Source organism: Columba livia, chromosome 1 (assembly GCF_036013475.1).
Source record: "Columba livia isolate bColLiv1 breed racing homer chromosome 1, bColLiv1.pat.W.v2, whole genome shotgun sequence".
Classification (NCBI taxonomy): Eukaryota; Metazoa; Chordata; class Aves; order Columbiformes; family Columbidae; genus Columba; species Columba livia.
In genome coordinates, this window is record NC_088602.1 from 103,482,435 (window position 1) to 103,504,176 (window position 21,742).

Sequence of the window (21,742 nt, forward strand, 5' to 3'; positions counted from 1 at the left end):
GAGTCATAAAACTGGGGCAATGAAGTAGTAAATCAAACACACGTGTGCACACACACATGCACACAAAATCTTTCCCTCAGAGAGTCATGAGGCTGCACTAGTTGCTTTACCATGAGCAAATCCATGACCCTTCATGTTTTTAAGAATAAAAGAATATGTATAGAATATATACATTCTTAAGAAATATCCTTAAGAAATGAAACAGCTGAACAAGAGGAAAAAACAAAAATAAATTAATGGAGGGATATTTACTGTTAAAAGTATCCATAAGCAAAGGGTCAGGTTCTCAGCTGGTGTAAGCTGGAGCAGCTCCATTGCCTCCAGTGGAGCTGTGCCAGTTTATCCCATGCGACTGCTCTGGCCCAGTATGTCCTGCAAGTCAAATCACTGAACTGGAATCTCCAAAGCCTTCCCTATCATGCTGTTAATTTTGTATTGCTATTAGCATGAATTTCTTGTAAAAAAAAAAAGTTTGCATACGCAAATTATTCACATTGCTTTATTTTTTCTTTGTGAGTTCACAAAAAAAGTATTTCAAGTTGTCATAACCTTGCATTTAGCCATTGAAAGAGTAATCTTGAAAGGTGAACATTTTTTTACAAACTGGACACATACCCTGTTTATTTTTCTCTAAAATTTGCACACCATAAAGCAAGTAGGGTTTTTTGTTTTGTTTTAAAACCTTCTTCAGATATTATTATACAAAAATATTCATATGCAGGTAATAAAGTTTTTTTTTAAACATCCAACTTTTTTAAACCTAAAGCAAAGTCACACCAAAAGATTTTTTTGTTTGCTTGGTTGTTTTTTTTTGTGATTTTTTAATCTAGACAAAGTACAACTTGTGCTTTAACATACCTATGGCATCATGTGCTCTTTACAAGGATTCTAGTGAATATGCTCATGTGCCATTATTCATTAAATAATGCAAAACTTGCCTACTTCTGTGGATTTTATTTCCTTAAATACTCTTTTTTTTTTCTTCTCCCTCTCCGTGTGTTATTTATGTTTGTATATATGTGTGGAAAAGTTAAGGCAAGTGCAAAAAAAGTTACAAAAATCAATATTTCTATTGCTAACATCTGCAGCATTCATATTTAGTCAGTGATGTTTTTTCTCCTGTAAGAATAAAAATTAATGAAAATACAAAAATGTTTAATATCTTTAAGTTGTTACAATACATTGTTCAGTTTGATATACCAGTCTTGGTGAATTTTCCAAACAGGAATAATATAAAACATGTTATTTTTAATGTAACATACACTGAAACTAGGTAACATTTTGATAATGACTTTCTTGCTTCTCAGCAATGTGTACAGTATTACTATAAAAATGCAGTTGCTTTTAGCTATGATCTATCTAATTTTTTAAAAAATAAATATAAATTAATCTCTTTAGGTAAAATATTTAATATACAGTAGGCATAAATATAGGTTGATGAATCTACTTAACTTCAGTGCTTCTATTTTGTATTCAGTGATTTTGCACAGAGTGTAAAAAGAGGCATATTTTCCAGTTTTTAGTCGTATCTGTAGCCTCAAAGAAAGCCTTGATAAGAATACATATGTTAATCCATGGTTTATATGGCAATAGCAGTGAACATTTGGAAAAGGCAATGCTGCTGAATCTTCAACTAAAGCACAGAATAACCAGAAATCCATGTTTGCAAATTCTGGGCCTGATTCTGCTCTTTTTTTGCACCAGTTATACGTGTTGTTAATTCTGCTGACTTGAGTAGAATTATTTTTTAATTTTACTAACCATTAAGCAAATTAAGAAGGATGATCTCAAAGCCTAGCATGGCACTTGTTTGTGCCATCAATGCAAAATGTTTTCCATTTGGTAAGTATACATTTATATCTTCAAATGTGCATGTATTTAATAGAAGCTACAGGGCATTTCATCTCTGGTTATTCCCAGAATCTCACAAGGCCGGCTAGGAGCTTTTGTAATAAAGTGCTTTACCACGATGCTTATCTGGCCATTAACTTTGAATAACACACTCCCAATAAGGGACTGTTACTGCTTGAGTTGTGCAGTCTGCCTATGGACAGCCAGCTCCTCCTGAGCTGAGTAAAATCATGGAAAAAAAAATAAAGAAACTAAGTCCCCTAGGCAAATTGTGGCTGATAAAATGATGATGCAGTTGACATTGGAATTAAACAATTCTCTGCAGACCTTTATTTCTTTATTGGTATTTGCAGATTTTTTGTAAAAGTGAAGGCAGTGAAATATTTCTTCTATTATTGCAACTAGGCACATGTTCTCTCTTGTAAAGGTCGTTTTGGTCACTTTGTTTCTTTGTCTTCTGAAGAAAGTGCAGTCATGTACTATGTGTTAATAAAAATATTTACCTATAAAATGATGCATACATTTAAGTTTATGTATTATGGATAGTCACAGACACCAGTAACTGCACAGACTAAATAATGTGATTTACCTGCAAAATTCATATGTGACTCAAAAATCACTGTGAGCGACAGCAGTGGGTTTTAGGTGTAATGTTGGGAAGATAATTGAATTCTGTTTTAGGGCAAGCTAAAATGAATATTTAGTCTTTTGCATCCTCAACTCACTTTTTGTGCTGGCTCTTTTACCACTTGCCCAGCACTGGGCTGCTGCCTACTTTAACTTCATGAGCTGCTGAACAGGGATAAAATGAAAATGATTAATGAGTCTGCAAACTTTTATTATGAAACCAAGATGGTATATGAAACTATTTCTGAGTTTGCTCACTAATATAATTCTAAAAAAAAATAGATCATATCTTTACAGAACATTACATTTAGAATAAGTTATAGCTGGTGACTCAGACAGAAGGACAGGAGAAGAAACAAGGAAAAGGGGGAGATTTGTGTGTCACTTACTCGAAAAACAATGATGATATTATATATTTCCATTAATTCAACCTGACTTTTAAGTATTTGACTTCATTTTATTTTTTGAGTGTTGGGAAAACCTTAGCAAGCAAACAGATGGCAATCAGAGAGCCTGGCCAAAATGAGAAGGAAACTTCAGATTTCTCACAGAACCCTGATCTCTCAGTAAATATGTGGCACCAGACTCACTGTGCCTGAGACATCATGTATTACGGCACCTGAAAGTAATACTTTCCCTTTCTAAACCTCTGTGTTGCAGTGTCTATGTAATGGAGAACTGACTGAAGCGGGAGGTGAAGGAAATCCAGCAGCTCTTTGAAAACGTGCAATATACACAGGTTGGAAATTTAGTCCTGATGTATCTTCCTTTCTGTTTTTCAGGATCTTGAAAGGAGTATGGAAGGTAAGGCGCCCAAGATGACTGAACAGGGAACTTCTCTTCAAATTTCCACAAAGAACAACTTTGCAAGTGTAATTTAAAGCAGATAGTGTCCTTGCTGCTGTTTTTTACTCTTCAAATATCTAGCAGTAAAAAAAAAATTGTAGGAATGCTATTTGCTCTATGGCACTGAGAGTTATTCAGAGTCTCTTTTGTTTAGGAGAGTGAAAAGGTAAGTGGAGAAAACAGGAGATGAACCATACTGGCCCTAATTACTATTTACAATGATAGGAATTCTGGCAGATATTTGTATGACTCAAGTAGAGCCTGTCATCTAGAAAAAACATTTCCTACGTCTAACAAGGTTATATAAATGACTTCACATAGTACCCAGCAGGTGAAGGAAGTACCTGGTAAATTCAGGTATCTAGAGTCCTATAGGCAAAGGATGTCTGTAATCTCCTGTGGCAGCAGGAATGAGTGCTAGTCTTGTACCACCTACCTGATCCTGACATGACCAGAAAACATCTTCCTTATGCCTTTCCCACCCCATGTCAACCCCTAGCTATGTATCTGTATCACACTGCCACCTACCAACGGCCTGGTTACAAGTTTGTCTTTTTACAGCAAATGGAAAATGTGGTCCTGTGAACAAACCCAGCTTTTTGGGACTTCCTTGAATTTTTATGAGAGTGCTATTTTTTTTTTATACTGTTCTATGTTTAAAGGATTACAAGTTAAAGTACCTATGCATAAGCATTACAAATGTATAAAGTGCTTTCTGAGATGTGACTAAGATTTTAGAGTGCTTATTGCAACAATTTTTCCCCAGATATCTGCACATTTTGCAAAGATTCATGTGTTTCGCTGTGGTAGGCATAAGTTAGTGATCTCAGAGCATGAGCCTGATGTCACTAAAGTATTTTGCTAAGATAGATGGAGAGACAACTGTATCACTGTTTCCTCTCTGCTTTGTATTTACATAATTGTTTCATTTTAAGTTGCCTGGGTTTTAAGAAGACAAATGTAAGATGTAAAATGATGCTGAAGTTACATGCACAATACTAATTGTTTAAATTTTCTACTGAAGTGTCCTTTAGAATTTAATTAGGGCTGCAGTGAGCTGTTTGCCAGAAAATATTAACTCTGGCAAACAATTTCTTCAAAGTCTGTAAATTAATTGCCACTTGTGTTTTATGTTTACACTGAAGAATGGTACTTTCTAAAAAATCCCCAAACCTACATATATATATATACATATATATATCTCACTGTGATTTACCTGTCATACAAAGAATGAAAAGAAAATCTAAAATGGTCTCTCACATAATTTCCTACAAAAGAGAAAGAGAAAACAAGAGAAAACAGCTTTCCCTGAAAACAATGAAGCCCTCAAAAAACAGGTTTCATTTGGGTTTACGAGTTGCATTGTTACTCTGATTTTCTTTGTTTATTTTTGGTTTTGTGCGGGCCCTGCAGTTTAATGGCAGATGCATGAGTGAAGATATTTTGAGGCCATGACTGACCTTTTTAAGACTATGTTTTTAATTTACAGAAGGTTCAGTATCAGGAAGTTGCTTCACATGAGCACCCTATGGGGATGTGAAAAAATGGTGTGTGAACTCAGAACAAAAATATTTTGTTTGTTTGTTTGTTTGTTTTACAAACTAAAGCTTTGCTCCTCTGTCTTCTCAGGAGAAAAGATATCTACTCACCCTCAACATCTCTGCAAGGAGTTTTCAGATGTACCCCAGCACGAGGGCTCACAACAAGCTTTGTGTGCTTGTACTTTTAACACAGCCTGCAAGGTAAAGGAGAGGATAGGAGAGAAGAGGATGAAAGCTGCTGTGAGGGAGCTCAGGTGCGATGCTAGCTGATCAAGATGGCAATTCCCTGTAACTGTCATTTAGTGGATTGCACACTAACCCATTAAGCTAACCTATTTTGATGCTCAGTGTCGGCTTTTACTTTGCACACTGAACAAATGGGAAACACTGTCAGCTGTTTCTGTTCTTTCAGTTGCTTTGCAATAGGGCACGGAGCTGAACTGTGCTCAATCAGCTGAGGGTACTCATGTTTGCTGCCCCTAACATCAAGACTTACTGCCCACCTCCTCTCTGTGTTGCCTATAGCAGGTAGAATAGTGGTGATGCACTGAGTCTTTAGCTCCTTCTGCACCCACCTGACACAGGAGTAACGAAACACGATGGCCAAAGGGCCCTGTGCTCTCCCTCTCCCTGTGTGGGTACACACAGTTTCCCCACTGTAGACCTTAGTCACAGGCATGTTGCACAACCTGTCACTCCTGCTTGCCCTTCTTTATCCATCACCAAAATTGTTTGAGAGTATGGGCTCGGCAGGTGTTCATTTTTCCTGGATGATTTTGTATTCTTGAAAGGGGCAGAGAGAGCGCTAATATTCGATAAAAAGCATATCCAGTCTATTTTTTGAGTAATTTGTGTGTTATTTCTATCATGCCTTGATGGTTAAGAGAGGTGTCTTCATAAAAAATACCAAGAATATCTCCATCAAATTCTTAGCTCTCGAACTTTGCTTCAAATTCTCTTCCTAACAATAGTGACCCAGCAATGAGGTGTTTCTACTTTCTGTAAGCTCAGTGCTAGATAAAGATTATCTATTTCATTTAATATTTAGGTCCTAGAGAATCATATTACCCTCAGTCCACCAAAATAAAAATATTTTAATTGACCATTGAATGTTTCTGGAATTACATTATCTAGGATATTGGCTATTTAATGTAAGAATGCTGATAAGCTTTTGGAATGAGCCTGGTTGTAATAACAAACAGAATACTTTCCTTCAACAACCCTCAATCCAAATGAACTCAATTTTTAGTAATCTGAGCAGCTTCAGAATTTATACATTTTCCAAATAAGTTATCAGGCCTGCCTTTGTAATTTCTGTTCTGACTACTTCACGACTCTGTGGACTCTTGACCTCCCACCTGTAGAGCTTATTAGTCCAGGGAAAAGGTCAAACTTTGTCTTGAACTGAATTCTAACAATCAAAAAGCATAGGAAAACCCTTAACAGTTGAAACAATTCTATTGGTTTAACTCCCCAGGGCAACAACTCCAGGTTCTGGAACTCCAACCCAAGGCCAGCTGGAGAAATGTGATGCTGTCAACATGTCTTACTGGAGGATATAGCCAGAGTTGATGGGAAATAGCCCAGCAAAACTACATCACAAACGACCGCTCAGTATCTATATTAAATTCAGTGCATCTCAAATGAAAGACACAATGGTGTTCTCCAGCCTCCATCCAGTGGGACATTTAGGAGGTGAAGAGTTGTGATTATAAAGAAAAAATTCAAGGGAACTTGCAGTATTCATTATATAAGGAGACTCTTTGTTATGAAATTGCTTACATTTGTCTGATGCCAGTCACATTAATCTCTTACTTAGCTGAGAAATGTGTTTTAAAAAGTGTTTTAATAACAGCAAATCAGATAAGGGTGGGTGCGAAGGAACATAGAGTTACTCTGGATAATAAACTAAGCCTGTTACAGAGATTGTTTTAGTGCTGACAGATTTCTGTCATCCTCTATATCACAACAATGGAAGACACACCAAAAACTCTCTTTGCTAGACTACCAACAAATACAAAACCATTTGGAAGTGCATTAGACAGATGGGACATATTTGTGTTGCTGATCTGTCTGGATGCGTTCAGAGAAAAAACAGTTGCTTCATGTAGATCAGCCAGAGTGCAGAGCTTTGTATGATGAAAAAATCCACAACACAGCAAAAAAAGCAGGTGTTTTGACCTTTCTTTTCCATTAGTCTTTATCTTATTTTTGAGGTTAGTTTACTGGGGTTTTTTGTTTGTTTGTTTTGTTTTGTTTTGTTTTTTGTTTTTCTTCTTTGCATTTTAATTAAATTCTCCTTAGGCTTGTTAGCTTGACATTTTCTTCTTCTTTTTTTTCAATTTAAAAATGAAGAAAGTCTGTTTACCAGGCCACTTTTCCCCAAATCTCACTGCTTTATCTATAATTTAAATGTGTCATTAATGCACAATTTCCGTGTAAAACTTTGTGAATTTTAATTAGGCGGGTGTAACAAGCTTTCCGATTATTTTGAAGCTGATTATCACCCATTATATAACATACACATGGTTTTCACAGCTGTCCAGTAACAGAAAAATCTTAGTTTGCACCTAAGCCTAACAGTATTCAGTTCTAAACCAGAACATACTGAAAGGGTTTGACATTGGCTGCCAGGTGAGAACTAGGTTCTTACTAAAATTCAGAAGACATTTTGCTGCTGCTTTCCCTGCAGCCAAGATTTCAGCTTGTCATAGACTGCAAATATGCATTCCTTTTCTCTTTGCTTTTCCAATTTTCTTCCACACAAGTCAATCTTATACTCATTCAACTTTATTACATTTACTCTCAAATCATACTGCTGCAACTGAGAACAAAATCAGACCCAGCAATGCACTTTGCCTTCAAAATAATTAGCTGCTTACTTTACAGTCTCCCATTTCTGTCCAGCTATATGTGCTGTTTGGAGAATCTACATACCTAATTTCCACAGGTTGTGCAACAGAGTCCTTTAGTTTTATACCAAGGACTACCCTGATTAGAGAAAGCCTTATAAAGACAAAGCACCACACTTGGATAATTTATGTGCATAGAATCCACATACAGACCCGAAGTTATTGACCAGGCAGAGTAAGTTTTTTTTCCAATCATCACACTGTGCAGTTTTAAAAATAAAGTGCTATTTGCTTATGGCTAAACATTATATGCGGTTATTGCATGCACACTTCAGGCTGCATTGTCAAAAATTGGAATACCTTCACCAAAAAAGAATGGAGCCTAAGCACTAGGGCAATGACAGGTTTGTTTGTAGTTTTGATTTTTTTTTTTCATTTTATTTTATGTTCCAACAGAACTTTTGTCAAACATAGAGCACGTGAACACACAACAGTTTCCTTCACTATTTCCCACACAGAGTTGTTCATAGAGGAGGAACACTTGGGAGGAATGTTTCTAAAGCCATAGATAGCTTCTGCATTTATTTCAGGTTTTGTTTTGTGGTTTGTTTGTTTGGTTTTGTTTTTCTTTTGTTTAATATTATGACAAAACATTATAAGAAAAACTTTTTAAAGTAGTGTGAATATCAAATAGTATCCGTCAGTCCCTGAATCATGCTATTCAAAGTGCTTAAATTTACACTAAAAATAGAACAAGAGAAAAGTACTCCCCATGTGGCTAAGGTAACACCTACCAATCATCTAAATGTGACTACAATCAGATAGTTACATTCGAAATTTATTCCACATCTCAGTCTTTACCCCAGGGCATGTAAAGCGGAGGGAAAGGGGAAAAATAATGCATTGTTTTCAGAGGATACTGAGCATTTGGCATCCAGATGAATGAAGGAAAATGCCAACAGTGCCTGACAGGAGTCTGTAAGAGCAAATAAGTAATAATAGCTTTCTCACACTATGAAAATAACAAAATTTGCAAAGCTCTCTTAAAATTTTATCTGGCCTGGCAGCTTCAGTTCCATTTTGTAGATGTTGGCACATGTCCAGAGGGAGACACCATAATAAAGAACAGATTGTAGAATAGGACTTGAGCAAACAGTCGGAAAAATAAACATTTTAAAGCAAATAAAAATCAGTACATATCCCAAAGCAATATTACCTTGTTATGCAGATATGGAGATTTCTTGACTTTCACAACAGGAGCACAGTCATTTCCTCCCACACTGTCAGTTCTGCATTACTCCCACAAACATACCCCAAACTGCAGTTTCCTTGATCTCCATCCCTCACTTCTCATTAAGAAGACCAAAATATTATAATCTGTACTTTTCTCATTGTGACAATAAGGATGAACAAACCCCACACCTCCATTATACAGCCAATATCGTTTAGCTACCATAAAAATACCTAAAGCTAATGAATTATAGAGATAGACTATAAGGTCTGTTTGCCAGGATACCAGTTACATTTCTGCCAGAGTAAATCAAACCCATATGACAGTGACTGCAACCAGTAACTCCATGCCAGCTCCTCTGCCTCTGCTTGCAGAGACCAGCAGAGAGCTTGGCCTGAATATGTTGTAGAGCTACAACACCACTCCTCTCTCTTTCTAAAACAAGAAAGGACTTTTCCATTATTTAAAATATGAGAAAGATGCTTATTTGATTTGTCTTAGAGATGTTCAGATGTAAACATAGTAGGTTTTTGTTGTTTGTTTGTTTGTTTGTTTTTTATTTCCCTGGCAGTCATGGTACACGCATTATTTGCAACTCCTCAAAGATAGAACCATACATAAAAAATAAAACTAATTTATTTATTCATTAAAGTGAATAAATTGTTTTTAATACTTCCAGGTCTGATTTAAATATTAATTTTGTATAAATAAAGTTTATTCTAAAAACAATTATATATGTTGGTATTCATGTCATTTTTTTCTGCCTGAGTTCTTACTGAAATAATGTTGAAATTAATAAAGTTTTACTTATCATTACAAGCTAAAACCAAATGAAAGAATATTTCTTAATCCTGAATATATATTTTTAAAGCAAATACAGTTTCTGGAACATTAAAATACAAGGGGACTCTGTAATCCACAGCAAAATAATGTTTTGCTCTTATTTTTTTTAGAAAATAACACTTTCTATAATACAAAGTGACAAACCATCTACAATACTGTCTTTTTATTCCACTTTGGTTTGGAAGTCATCACTGTAAATATCAGCAGGACTCTGCAATTCAGTGCCTATTGCCTCACTTGTCTTACTTGCCTGACAATTGCAAATGATCTTATTTGCAGGATTTTGAAAGAGGGAAAAGAAAAAGTTAAATGCTTAAAAATAAAATCCACAACCACATTAATACTTTTCCAGGAAGTGTTAAAAATAGGGTTTGCTTTTATATTTATAAAAGGGATACAATCAATTCATTCTTAAAATAATAATTAAAACAAAACAAAAAACAAATGAAACCATCTCTAGTTTCTACACACTCTGTAGTGACTACTGTAAAGCAATCGATACTGTTTGGGTATATTCTGATGCTTGACAGGTATCTACCAAGTTACATGTTAGATGATCAGACTGTAGTGTTACCCCAAATGGGGGTCATTGTAAGGGCTGGGAAGGAGCACTGCACATTACAGGAGTAGAAATGAAACTGGAGCTCTCAGTGAGGGATGGGGTCCTTCTAAGAACAAATATTCTCCAAAAGAGATGAACTGCAGCAGGCATGGCCTTCAGGGATCAGGCTAGGCAGGCCAACAAAACAATGGTGCTTCTGATATCAACATAGCTTTGTCCAGGCATTTCCAAGAGAGGTTAAAAACAAACAAACGAAAGGTCTAAAACTATACTAATGAAGCAAAAAAGTTTCCTATCTATACAGCAGTCTCTTCATTTAAAAAAATGTAAATATACAAATTCCAATGACATATAAAACAAAGTTGAAAATGTGAATGGGAAGAGACATGGGTAAAACAGGAAGACTGATGCTACAAAGAAATTGCAAAAACCATATGTACAAGACCCTGTTTTTCCTCGTATGTTATCAATTGTAATGCATGTTTAACAGCAGCAGTCGAGGATGTAGTTCCAGGCACCGGACTGCAGACTCAGCTCCTACTCAAGGGGGTTGATGGCCCCTTGCATTTCGGTCACCAGATGACACTAGATATACTGGTCTCCCGTGGCAAGAGGGGCAGTATCGCACTGTTTGTGTGAGCTTCTTCTGGATTCTGCTCCCTGTTAGTTTTTGTCTGCGGCCGCTGCCCGTTTATAAGTGTCATAGGGATGTTGCAGTAGGTATGCTGGTTACCTATTGAGGTAAGCGGCAGGGTGCCGGTAGGAGGTACATCATATTCATAGCTTCGATAATAGTGTTTCTGGCGCATCTGTGAATGATATGTGTTGTGAAAGGTGGAGCGCAGGTCTGGATGGGCAGTAGCAAGAGCAGTGGATGTGGCAGCAGCCATGGAAATTGCGGAGACTGTCTGCAGTTCCCCAAAGGGCCCCTGCTCACTGACATCTAAAACCTGCTCGTGTGTGATGGGTTCAATCCTCTTAAAAGGCATTTCATACTGTAAACGTTTCCAGAACTTGGAATTCAACTTGTTGCATTTTGGTCCGTGCCATTTAATGACAGTGAGGAGCTTGATGGTATGTTTTAGGGCCTCGACCTCCTGGTAGTTCATAACTCCTCGTAGTTCACTGCATTCAATCAGTATCACTTTGATTTCGCCTGTGACTAACATGTTTCGAAGCCTCGTCTCCAGTTCAAAGATGCTCCAGCCTCTTCTTACCACGTAATTTGGAGTCATGACGATGATCAGTCGCTTGCTTTGGTCTACACATCTTGCCACGTCTTCAATGTAGGCTACAAAATAAGACAATTGCTCAAAAAACAATCTAAAAAACACTCTGCTTCTATAGACTGGAGAGAAACAACAGAGGCAAATCCCTCCCAGAAGAGCTCAATGAAATATTCAAAAATATAATTTGCAAATATGCCAGGTTGGCTTCCCAGGACACGGTCCCAAGCAAGCTGCTTGAGCAGGGGAGTTGGACAAGATGACCTCCAGAGGTCCCTTCCAACCTCAACCAGTTTGTGATCCTGAGAAACATAAATTCCTGCATGCACTATGATTACGAGTGTTTGCTCATGAGCTGGGGTTTTGTATCATTACCTCTATCTTTCTTGGAATAAGTGTGTTCATCATAATTTGTTCCTTTAAAAAGGCAAAGTTAGCCAGGTAGGCAACAGAGCAACAGCTATGTGCTTCAGGACCTCAGTCTCAAACCCAAATGATACTCTATAGTACTGTGCATTGTAGGCTTAGATTCTTATTTTCCTTTTATGCCCCCACCATACACATTCACAAAAACAGTGTATTCTCTTGCAAATTAATGTGTCATTTGATGTAGACTTAAAAAATATCCATGTGATTGTTTGATGTTGTGCTTTGCCTATACCAATCATCCTGCCTTATCTTTAGTAAAAGATACTGGTCTTAGTAGCTGTCTATATGGTTGCACTGAAGATATGAAGAACACTACAACAACTTACAAAAAATTACTGCATGTGCATTGGAATATGAGAAAGAAATACAAAAAATATCTACTTGTACCAGCTGGAATCAATTCTCATTTTAAGTCTCTGATAATGATCCAATGCCTTCACTACACATTTATCTACAGTGGACACCAAAAAAATTCACTGCTTTGCTCTGCCATTGATGTTATTACTCAACCTTTGCCTTAGTCCAAACACTTTTTCCTTCCTGTCTGAATTTCTGTAATGAACGCTTAAAATCATGGATATCTTTCCAGGCAAACAGAAAACAAAGACCTCTGCTCACCTTCAATAATATAATACAATCACTAAAAAGTAATCCTCTTATCTGGTAAATACACAACAAGTACGTTTGGTGGCTTAGATTCACCATTCTCTAAGACAAGGAAGGAAAGATGACATTCTAAAGGAGTAGGTATTGAAACAATACTAAACTAATCACTGCAACCACTTCATTAGCTGTTTAGGAAACACGCAAGAATAAAGACACGACTTACTTCCTGTGGGAATCAAATCTCTGTCTGGTATGAACAACTTGTATCCATAATGCTTTTCAAGCATATCTGGTAGGATCTCAAGAGCAAATCTTTCTTCTTCTCCAGTTTCTTGATTCCACTGGTCAGGATCCACTTTGGTATAAGATAGATATGCATCATAGTCTTTGTTGTCTGAAGGAAGAGAGGAAGAAAGTAAGTTAGTTGTTCATTATTCTTGCAGATCTCCTAGATAATTCCCCAGGAATTACTTCTGGGAGAATTTCCCACAAGTAGGAAACTGTTCAGGCAAAATGACAAGCTTTCACCCAATCTCCAGATATGAATCTGTTAACCTTTCCTGTTTTGCCTGGTAGAGGTAATCTTTATTTACACAGATGCAAGGGAGAAGAGATCCATATCCATAGATTAAATCAGTTTGTGCATAAACATTTGTGTAAGGCTCCATATGAAGGAAATCCATTCTGTTGTGGGGTGACAGCTTGTGAGTACAAAAGAAAAAAAGTCACTGAAAATAATTTGAATTCTTCTTTAGCTTTAAAAGGGAAAGAAAAAAAAAATCATGGAAATACCTAAGCTAATGTGCAATTGTCTCTGTTGCATAGTAAAAACATTTCAGTAGTGCCAGATTTTTACTATAAATTTAAGGCCTGGGGCTGAAATGTTCTAATATGTGTAGCTTTAGTTGTAAAACTCATTGGCTTTCCGGGTCTGAAATTATTGCCAAGCTTAAATCTTTGCAGCATCAGCTCCTGATAATGCAGTTTAAATCCCTTTAATTCTGTGTGCTTAAATTTGCAAATTTAATGTTGCATTGATGTACATTCTGTTACTTAACAGTGTGTTATTTCATTTCAGTCTGAGAAACAAATGTGCCTGTTTCTTAAATGTGCTTGGTGTGCCTACTTGAAAGACTGAATCAAAAGACCCATCATTAATTTTCATTAGGAGGTCAATAATGGCAAGTGCTCTGGAACTAATTCAGTGGAACAAGAGGTCACGTTTTGACTTTTGTTGTGAAGAAAGCAGAAGAAAATCAATGGTAAGAGTAATGAAATGTTAACATCCTTCTAACTCTCTCAACAACATTATGCACAGACTATCAAGAATACCAATTGCTTGTAAAAGAGATCTGATTGAATACTTGACTATGTGTCATAAGTAACATTATATTCAGTCAATGCTGACTTCAGTTGTTTACCGAGCCACTCCTTTTCTCATTTTACACCTTTTTGTACTTCGGTAGCATTATTTAGAAAAGCCTGCCAAATGCAGGATGGGTGCAAGGAGTATAAACGAAATCAGTGAAACGGTACTAACACTGAGCAGTCCACTCTTCCTTCCAAGGAATCACACATACTGTGTTCATTAACATTTGCAGATGACAAAATTAAAATTGCTTAAACTGTAACTACTTTCAAACTTTCCAAATCCCTGAAATGACTGTGTGCTCCTTCTCTCCCCTACACACTTTTTGTATGATATTAGCTAGTAGATTGTTATATCCACAGTAAACAAAAAAAGCAAACAAAACCACCAACACCACCACCAACAAAGAAAAACAAGAAAAAGAGAAGCACTGCCTTCTATGGTTCACTCTTTCCATTATTTTTATTTGGAGTGTTTGTGAAACCATGATCCTCAACAACAGACAAGCACCTAATGCCTTTGACAATGCTGTGAAACAACACTGAATCGGTCATGTGTAAGGCAGAAGGAGATTACAAAGAAGGTTTTTGTTTCTGCAGTAGGACAGTGTTAACCCAGAAACTCAGTTACCACACGAAAAGGTAAGAAATATGGAGAAATTCCAACAAAATCATTATGTGGCAATGCCATTTCCTGTTGTCTCCTTAGTAGTGGTCATAACCACAGTACATGCTTGAGATCAGTGTTGCTCTGTTGGAAGTCTTTGAGTAGAGATGAGAATGTATCATTTCTTAAAGGGATAAATAATAAGAAATAATGCAGTATTAAAACTGCTTTAAAGGCTGAGGACATTGTCTGTTAAGATGGTTTGCACATTCTTACTTACAGGGAAAATTATTAATGCTACGCTGCCGTTTTCTTGCATATGTAAACATCACACTAATGCATTTATTTCAAATACACATTTTTCATACCATGGAGGCTCCAGCATTTCCACTGACTACAGCTGCATTATCCTGCAGGGGACATTTATTTCCATCCTAGTTCCTGGTTCCCTAGTTTAACAGCATTTGAAGGGCAAAGAATGACCAGGTTGTAGGGTATGTCTACACAGGTGGGTTCAGGCAATCATGAATTTCTTCAAACTCCAGTCCAGCAAGATGCATAGTATGGTTTGGGAAACTGTTAGGTGCATTAACACAGTGGTTTCTCTGAGTTATTTTACTCTCCATCTGTCTGGGTTTTTTTGACATTATTTGATGAAAAGCAAAAAGTTCAGTTTACAGCTGAATTAACTTATGTGGTAATTTCGTTGTCTGATGGGCTGACATACTGGCATGAGGAGACAATTTGCAAAATGTTAAATTCCTGAGATACACAAGGCATGATCACCTCTGCCTTTGTTTTACCTCCATGCTATTTATGTATTAGCCTGATTTTAGTTAATTAAAATTATTTGGGTTACATTGCCAACTCTGTGAAATGTTTTAAGAGCTACAGCAGGCAGAGAGCTATGCAGCCCTCAGAAGCTACATTTTCTGTGATATGATCAAAGAGCTATGACATTATTTACTGTTTTCTCTAATGTTTATGGATAGACAAAAAATGTAGAATTTCAACTGTACTGAAAAATAGGAGAACTCATGAAAGTGTTGAAATCTCCCATCTCAATAAAAGTATTTAAACACACAGCAGGCAGCATCTCTGCCTGTGGTTCTTCTCAGTTAAATGGTCCCACCTACTTCTGCTTGTTATAGATGGGACATTTCTGATGTTAATTAGTGTTTTTAACGTGCTGTCCCAACAGCCTGAGAGGGAGAGATGGAAGCCTGCAGACATCCAGATCTTACAGCTGAGTCAAGCTCTGGGAGCAGGGTGCACATCTTGCCAGACTATTGGCCATGTCACATGGAAGCAGGAGGTTCTCAGCTTTGCTCTCAAGCTCTTTTCCCTCAGGCTGTTTTCCTTGTAAGCCTTCCTGTGAGTTATGCATCAGGAGTCCTCAGACTCCCAGCCAGCATGTAAGAAGTCCATTACAGCTTTGTGTTCTCTTGACCATTCACTGGAACAGGTTTTTTACCCATGAAAATATTTGGTGTCAGCACATCTGCCTTTTCCAAGAAAAGAAACATTTCACTAGAAAATTTCTGATCTTCTCCTAATCACAAATCAAGTAATGAAGTACTTGATTTTACTACTTTTGTTATTATGTAGTAAGATAATTACAGATTTGGCTATGCAATAACTTCAGGTACTGGCTGGATCTAATATTCAGTGTCAGAAAAACCAAAAAGGCAAAAATCCAAATTCACACCAAACAAATCTGGTGGCAAACTAACCTTTCCTTTAAAATGAGAATTTCCTCATTTCCCTTTAGCAGCAAACAACTAAGTCTTCCATACAAGCATCCTCGGAATGAAAATGTGATTGATTGTTGCTTGCACTTTGGTTTAGATACAAATTACGTCATTTCAAAGACTTGGTTTTGTCAGGCTCCTGTGCGTTAGCAATAAACTTGAAGATAGTTACTCACTACCTGTTTCCTCCCACACTTAGGAAGAAAATACCTGCTAATAACCAAAGGCAGGGATGTTGATCATTTCATCTGAAACTTTTTTCTTTCCAATGGAGATTGAAAGTGATTATCTACATATACTTTTGTACCTGAAAACACTCTTGTTCCCTTAACCCTTTCAGAGTTCTTTTTTTAGACACATATTAGAATAAGTTCATCTTGCATTGCCCGCAGGTACATTGCAGAGCTTTATTACATAATTGCTGTCCTTTAACTTCAGGAACGCAGTTGAGTGTGACATACAGTATCATGCAATAGTAATACTTTGAAACATTTTGGTGTAAATGGGAAGAGGTGTCGGTTTCTTTTTCCCATACTCAGTGAATGGAGAAGTAATCCTCTCCAGTAATGTGGTCTGTAGCTGCTTTCTGCTGTGTACAGGTAGCACACAACTAGGATGGAGCTCTTCAAGTCAACAGGCTTCATTTCTGTGAAATTTTGTTGTATCCGTTAATTGAAAATACTGATACAAAACCTAAAGCAGACGTTGCAGGACCAAATTCAAACAGATTTGATTAAAAAAATCCCATTGTTATTTTACTGTAGACAACCATGAGAGCATGTGGAAGCTCTGGATTAGTTCATCACAACGGGGTTAAATACAGCCTGTGCTCAAGATATGAGGCATTCAGTCCACGAATGTTTCAGTCAGCCCCAAACCACTGGTACTTCAAGACTCTGGTCAAAACAGACCATGAGATACAAACTTTGCCGTATCATATCAACCATCCTATAGGGTTGAAAATGAGGATACTTGAATAATGGTCACAGACCTGTGCTCAGCTACAGGTCTGACAACATTTTTTTGATTGATCTTAAGGGTAAACATTGAGGGTGAAATCCCAGCTTAGTTGGTAACACATGGAAACATTACTTCATTTAACAGCCCAGGATTTTAGCCAAAACATTTGCTGCATAATTGCAACATGCATTCTTCAATGCTGCCCATTCTTTTCGGTACTCATCCAAATATCAAATGTGTTATAATATTCCATGTAACTTTCTACAGAGTTAATCCAGCACAAATTATATAAACTTCTAGGGGATGAGGTTGTAAATGCTGCTTGTTATTCCAGGGAGGTCCTAAGCAGCAGTCACTTAAAGGTGCAGTGTAAGCAGAGAATGAAACCAAGACTCTATACGCATCTACTTTGTCACATCCAGATAGGATCTTTGACTGAATAAATTGCTATCAGACATCTAAGAACTCATAAGCTTGCTCTTTTAACACCTACACATGAAAAAATTGTAAGCTGGTGCCTATCGAAAGATAAAAAAATCCTCCTCTACAAGGACCTGCAAACAGATTTAGCTTTGCATTTCTATTATTTTTTATTTGTGCACATTTTCTAATGATTTCCATGTTGCACTCCAAGAAGCCAGCAGTTTGGGTCTTTGGGTGTTTATTAAACCTTAGACATTTCAGATATTTCTGCCAATGGGGTACAGAAATATATATGGATGAAAAATTAAAACAAAACAAAACAAAACAAACCCTTCATAGTGTCTTTTTTTTCTTAACAGTCATGTTTGAGCGGATGACAAACTGTTTTTCAGCTGGCATGATAAATTTTAGCACAAGATAGATTAATGGGTCAAAATAAAGAGAAATACCATAATGCTGTATTTCATAGTGTATCAGATCTTCCATTTCTATATGTGTTCATTACCCTTAATGTAATAAAAAATATAATTTAAATGTTTAGCTGACTAAAACTGCCAAATCATTATAAGTCTTTCAAAATGGTTATACTTTTTATCACACTATTTACTACTGTTTATGAAGTTCACCTTAACATTTTCTTTTGTTTTTAAATGTCAAGCTTTTTCCATGGCAAAGTATACGTTAAGTATAGCATTACTAATGACAGATTGTATCCTTCTGCAGAGTGGGTAACAGTGAATTGGAGGGAGGTTTTGTAAATGCAACATCAAGGAAGAGGTTAAAGAAATGTGACCAATTCTAAATAGTTTCTGAAGTATTCTCAGCACACCACAGACCAGGAAAAAAAAAAAAAAAAAGTTATTTGAATCTAGTAGACATATTTATAAAAATATTAAAGCAATGGACACACAGTTTTTTTCTCTTCCCACCTAATTTTATTTTTTTTTTCACATTAATCCATATTACATTTTGGGAATCTAAAGAGCATGAAACATTAAAAGAAATACCAATTTTTAATTTTTTTTATAAGAACATTTATGAAAACCCCAAGATATCGATGCCACAATTGACATTTATTGAAAATTAGATGTGATCCCTGGCAGATAAAAATTCAGCCACAAAATAATACAATGACGTGATTTCAATTGTAGAATAAAGTCTCTCTGTAAGCTATATTTTTCCTTGTTTTCTATAATTACAGCTAAAATTTGTCATTGATAGATACATAAGATAGAATATTACTGATTTTAACTTAATAACCTATTATTACAGTTATTTTTTCTCTTATATTTACTCTGATCTTGTATTCCTGACTAAATGAAGAGTGCATCTCAAAAGTTTCTCAGACATTTGTGTTAACATGGAAGTTTAAATGTATTACTATGACTGAAGACATTCTATTTGCAATACAAAAAACTGATGAAGCATTAATTTTAGAAGTTGCGCTTGGCAGATAGGAAAACTCAGAAGCCCTTATAAGAGCCTCAGAATATTAAAAAATTTTGAAAGGTAAAAGATGGTTATAGAAATTATTCTCTTGGTTGCTATGAATTATTTGCAGGTCGAACACCAAACTAAGAGAAAAAGTAGTAGATATTGAAAGACTGAATGATAACTACCTAGCTGGAAACATAGCATAGTGTACTAATTATCTATGAAAGACTGGAAGAAACTAGCTACTATTTAAAAAGGAGAAAGTAGGAAAAGACAATAATAAAGAGAGTCACTTAAACTCTGAAAATGGAGAAAATATGTCTTTATTCTATACTAAAGAAAAATCTTAAATAAAAAAGTATCAAGAACTGATGCTCTTGTTATGGTACTAATTTAATAAAGCAACTATTTACATGTTTAATACATGTTTAATTTTATGTATATTCCTTAGTTCTGCTGATCTCAGTGACAGTACTTATATCTTATGATTGGGTTAAGTATTTTGAAAACTGGAGCTAAGACATCCTTGATTTAACCAAAATCAACAAAAAGTTTAGTAAATCATTGTAAATGTAAACAAAACTCAGGGGAGAAATGTCTTGGAAGCAGGCTTGCAGTCTAAGATTCTTGAAATCAAATGCCAATCCGCTGTATCCATCTGACCTGTATCAGTTGTTTTTTTTTTCTCCTACTTTATAACTGGACTTTCTAACCTACAGCAACCTTTTAGTTTGGAATTTAAAGATGTTCCTGGTAATAATATCAGTTTTCTTAAAAAAAAAATAAAAAATATATATATACATGTATATATATAATGCATGTACTTTAGGTGCTATAAAATAGGAAGAAAGAAAAATTAAGGATTTTTGCTTTGAATTAGCAAATTTCAAGGGCATGATCTAGCATATCCCATATTCAGTGAAGACATAAATGGAGATTTTATTGTTTGAAATGCATTTCAGATGTAAATAAATAGTAGAAATAAAAAGAGTTGAGAAGCACTCCTCCAAAAATAAAATTGTAATTAAATAAGAGGAAAATATTTTTCTGTAACCAGTAATATTTATAAAGATGAAAGCCACATTTTTCTAGAGGTGAGTTTAACAGAATTCGAAATTGATATTCACAGAGTAGGATTTCTTATTGCCACAATTTGCCAATAGCCAATAAGAATACATTTGCAGTGGCAAGGCTGCTATTGTAAACTTATGCTGTGGGTCCCCAGGGAAGATTCTGTAATTGCAAAGCCACTAACTTCTGCAGTAATTTCAGTTTGCATAGCATAATCATTAACACAAGTGCTTTGGCAGTGCTTAAATCATTGGTAGAAGTTTTATTCAAAAGTTAGCAACTAAGTCACACTGAAACATGAAAAAATCTGAGTGTTGCCTTTCATTGCTGCCTAAGATGTTTACTGGGATGAATCCCAGGAAACCACTATGAAGTATATCTTAGCTGCTCTTGTCTTGTACAGTTAATAAGATATTATTTGGACAATCCCATAGGTCTGTCCACGAACCTTGCTAGTCTTTTGCAGCTAAATAATAGTAAGGACAAAAATCATTATTACCTAAGGACTCCCAAGTGCAACAGAGACATCAAAGCAGAAACTATTTCATCAGTCTCCTAATTTGAGCATTGATTTTCTTTCCTTCCCCTTGGCAAGCAGTAGAAATTCATCTCTTAAGGAAGTGCAACCAGCACAGCCAAGAAACAGCCACTGTAGATGTCATGTATCAAACCTAAGATTTCCCGAATTCAGAGAACTCAGCAGTGACAAATTTTGTCACACACTTTGTTTTGTTCCAGCAATGTGAAAAAACAACTCAAAACAAACAAAACAAAACAAAAAGCAAGGACCTGCAAAACCGAAAGTGAAACCCAGAGGAGCTCTGCAGCCCTGTCTCCCAGGTGTCCATACAGGCTGCATCCTGGATGCACAGAAGTTATGTATTCCCTCAATTCACCCAGGTTTCCTTGGCCAGAAAAGCTGAGAATAAGGAGAATAAGATGAAGGACTGCAATGGACACCACAGTGAGCTCCTGTCCAACATTGCAGAAGCAGTTGATGGGATCTAAAGGGTTCTTGTGAATATCATCACATCAGCTGCCAAGCAAAGCTGTCACTTGCAAGTTATCAGCTGCCTACAGTGTTGTGTGTGTTTTGTTTTGTTTTTCTTCAGCCTAAAGCTTGATTCTCATCAGCCTAGCTGTGAGAAAGGATATTTATGTATATTTCATAAGAAAACTGCATTTACAGCACATTTGTTCATATTTTTTTTTATTCTTAGCAATTTTAATGTCAACCTCTCAACGTAAACTTTCTTCTCTCTTTTATGATAGTGTTCAGCCCTTGCTGATTAATTCCTTCAGGTAAAACCCAGTAGCCATGTAAATGGTTACTAATGTACCTAAAAAGGGGCTGGTGACTGCAGATGGTTTCTACAGCTAACTATACCAAATGCTCTTTTCTCTGAAACTGGAATCTGGAATATAAAGACATATGCAAGTTAATGACTTTAAGTAATTTTGCCTATCTGACCATGACCAGTGGTTTTCAGATTGTCCTCTGTAGATTTCTGGAT

General features: G+C 36.2%; 1 protein-coding gene across 3 annotated transcripts in view; it reads right to left on the reverse strand.

Annotated features, from left to right (window-relative positions):
* Positions 1-483: 483 nt before the first annotated feature.
* IL1RAPL1 (interleukin 1 receptor accessory protein like 1) overlaps positions 484-21,742 on the reverse strand; it is a 742,036-nt gene continuing 720,777 nt past the window's right edge. For all 3 annotated transcript variants that reach the window (XM_005511971.3, XM_065070738.1, XM_065070734.1), the window contains 2 exons: positions 12,838-13,008; positions 484-11,644 (listed from right to left, as the gene is read on the reverse strand). In XM_005511971.3, the coding sequence (XP_005512028.1) occupies positions 10,926-11,644; positions 12,838-13,008 (890 nt within the window). In that variant the 3' untranslated portion in view covers positions 484-10,925. The remainder of the gene's footprint in view (positions 11,645-12,837; positions 13,009-21,742) is intronic.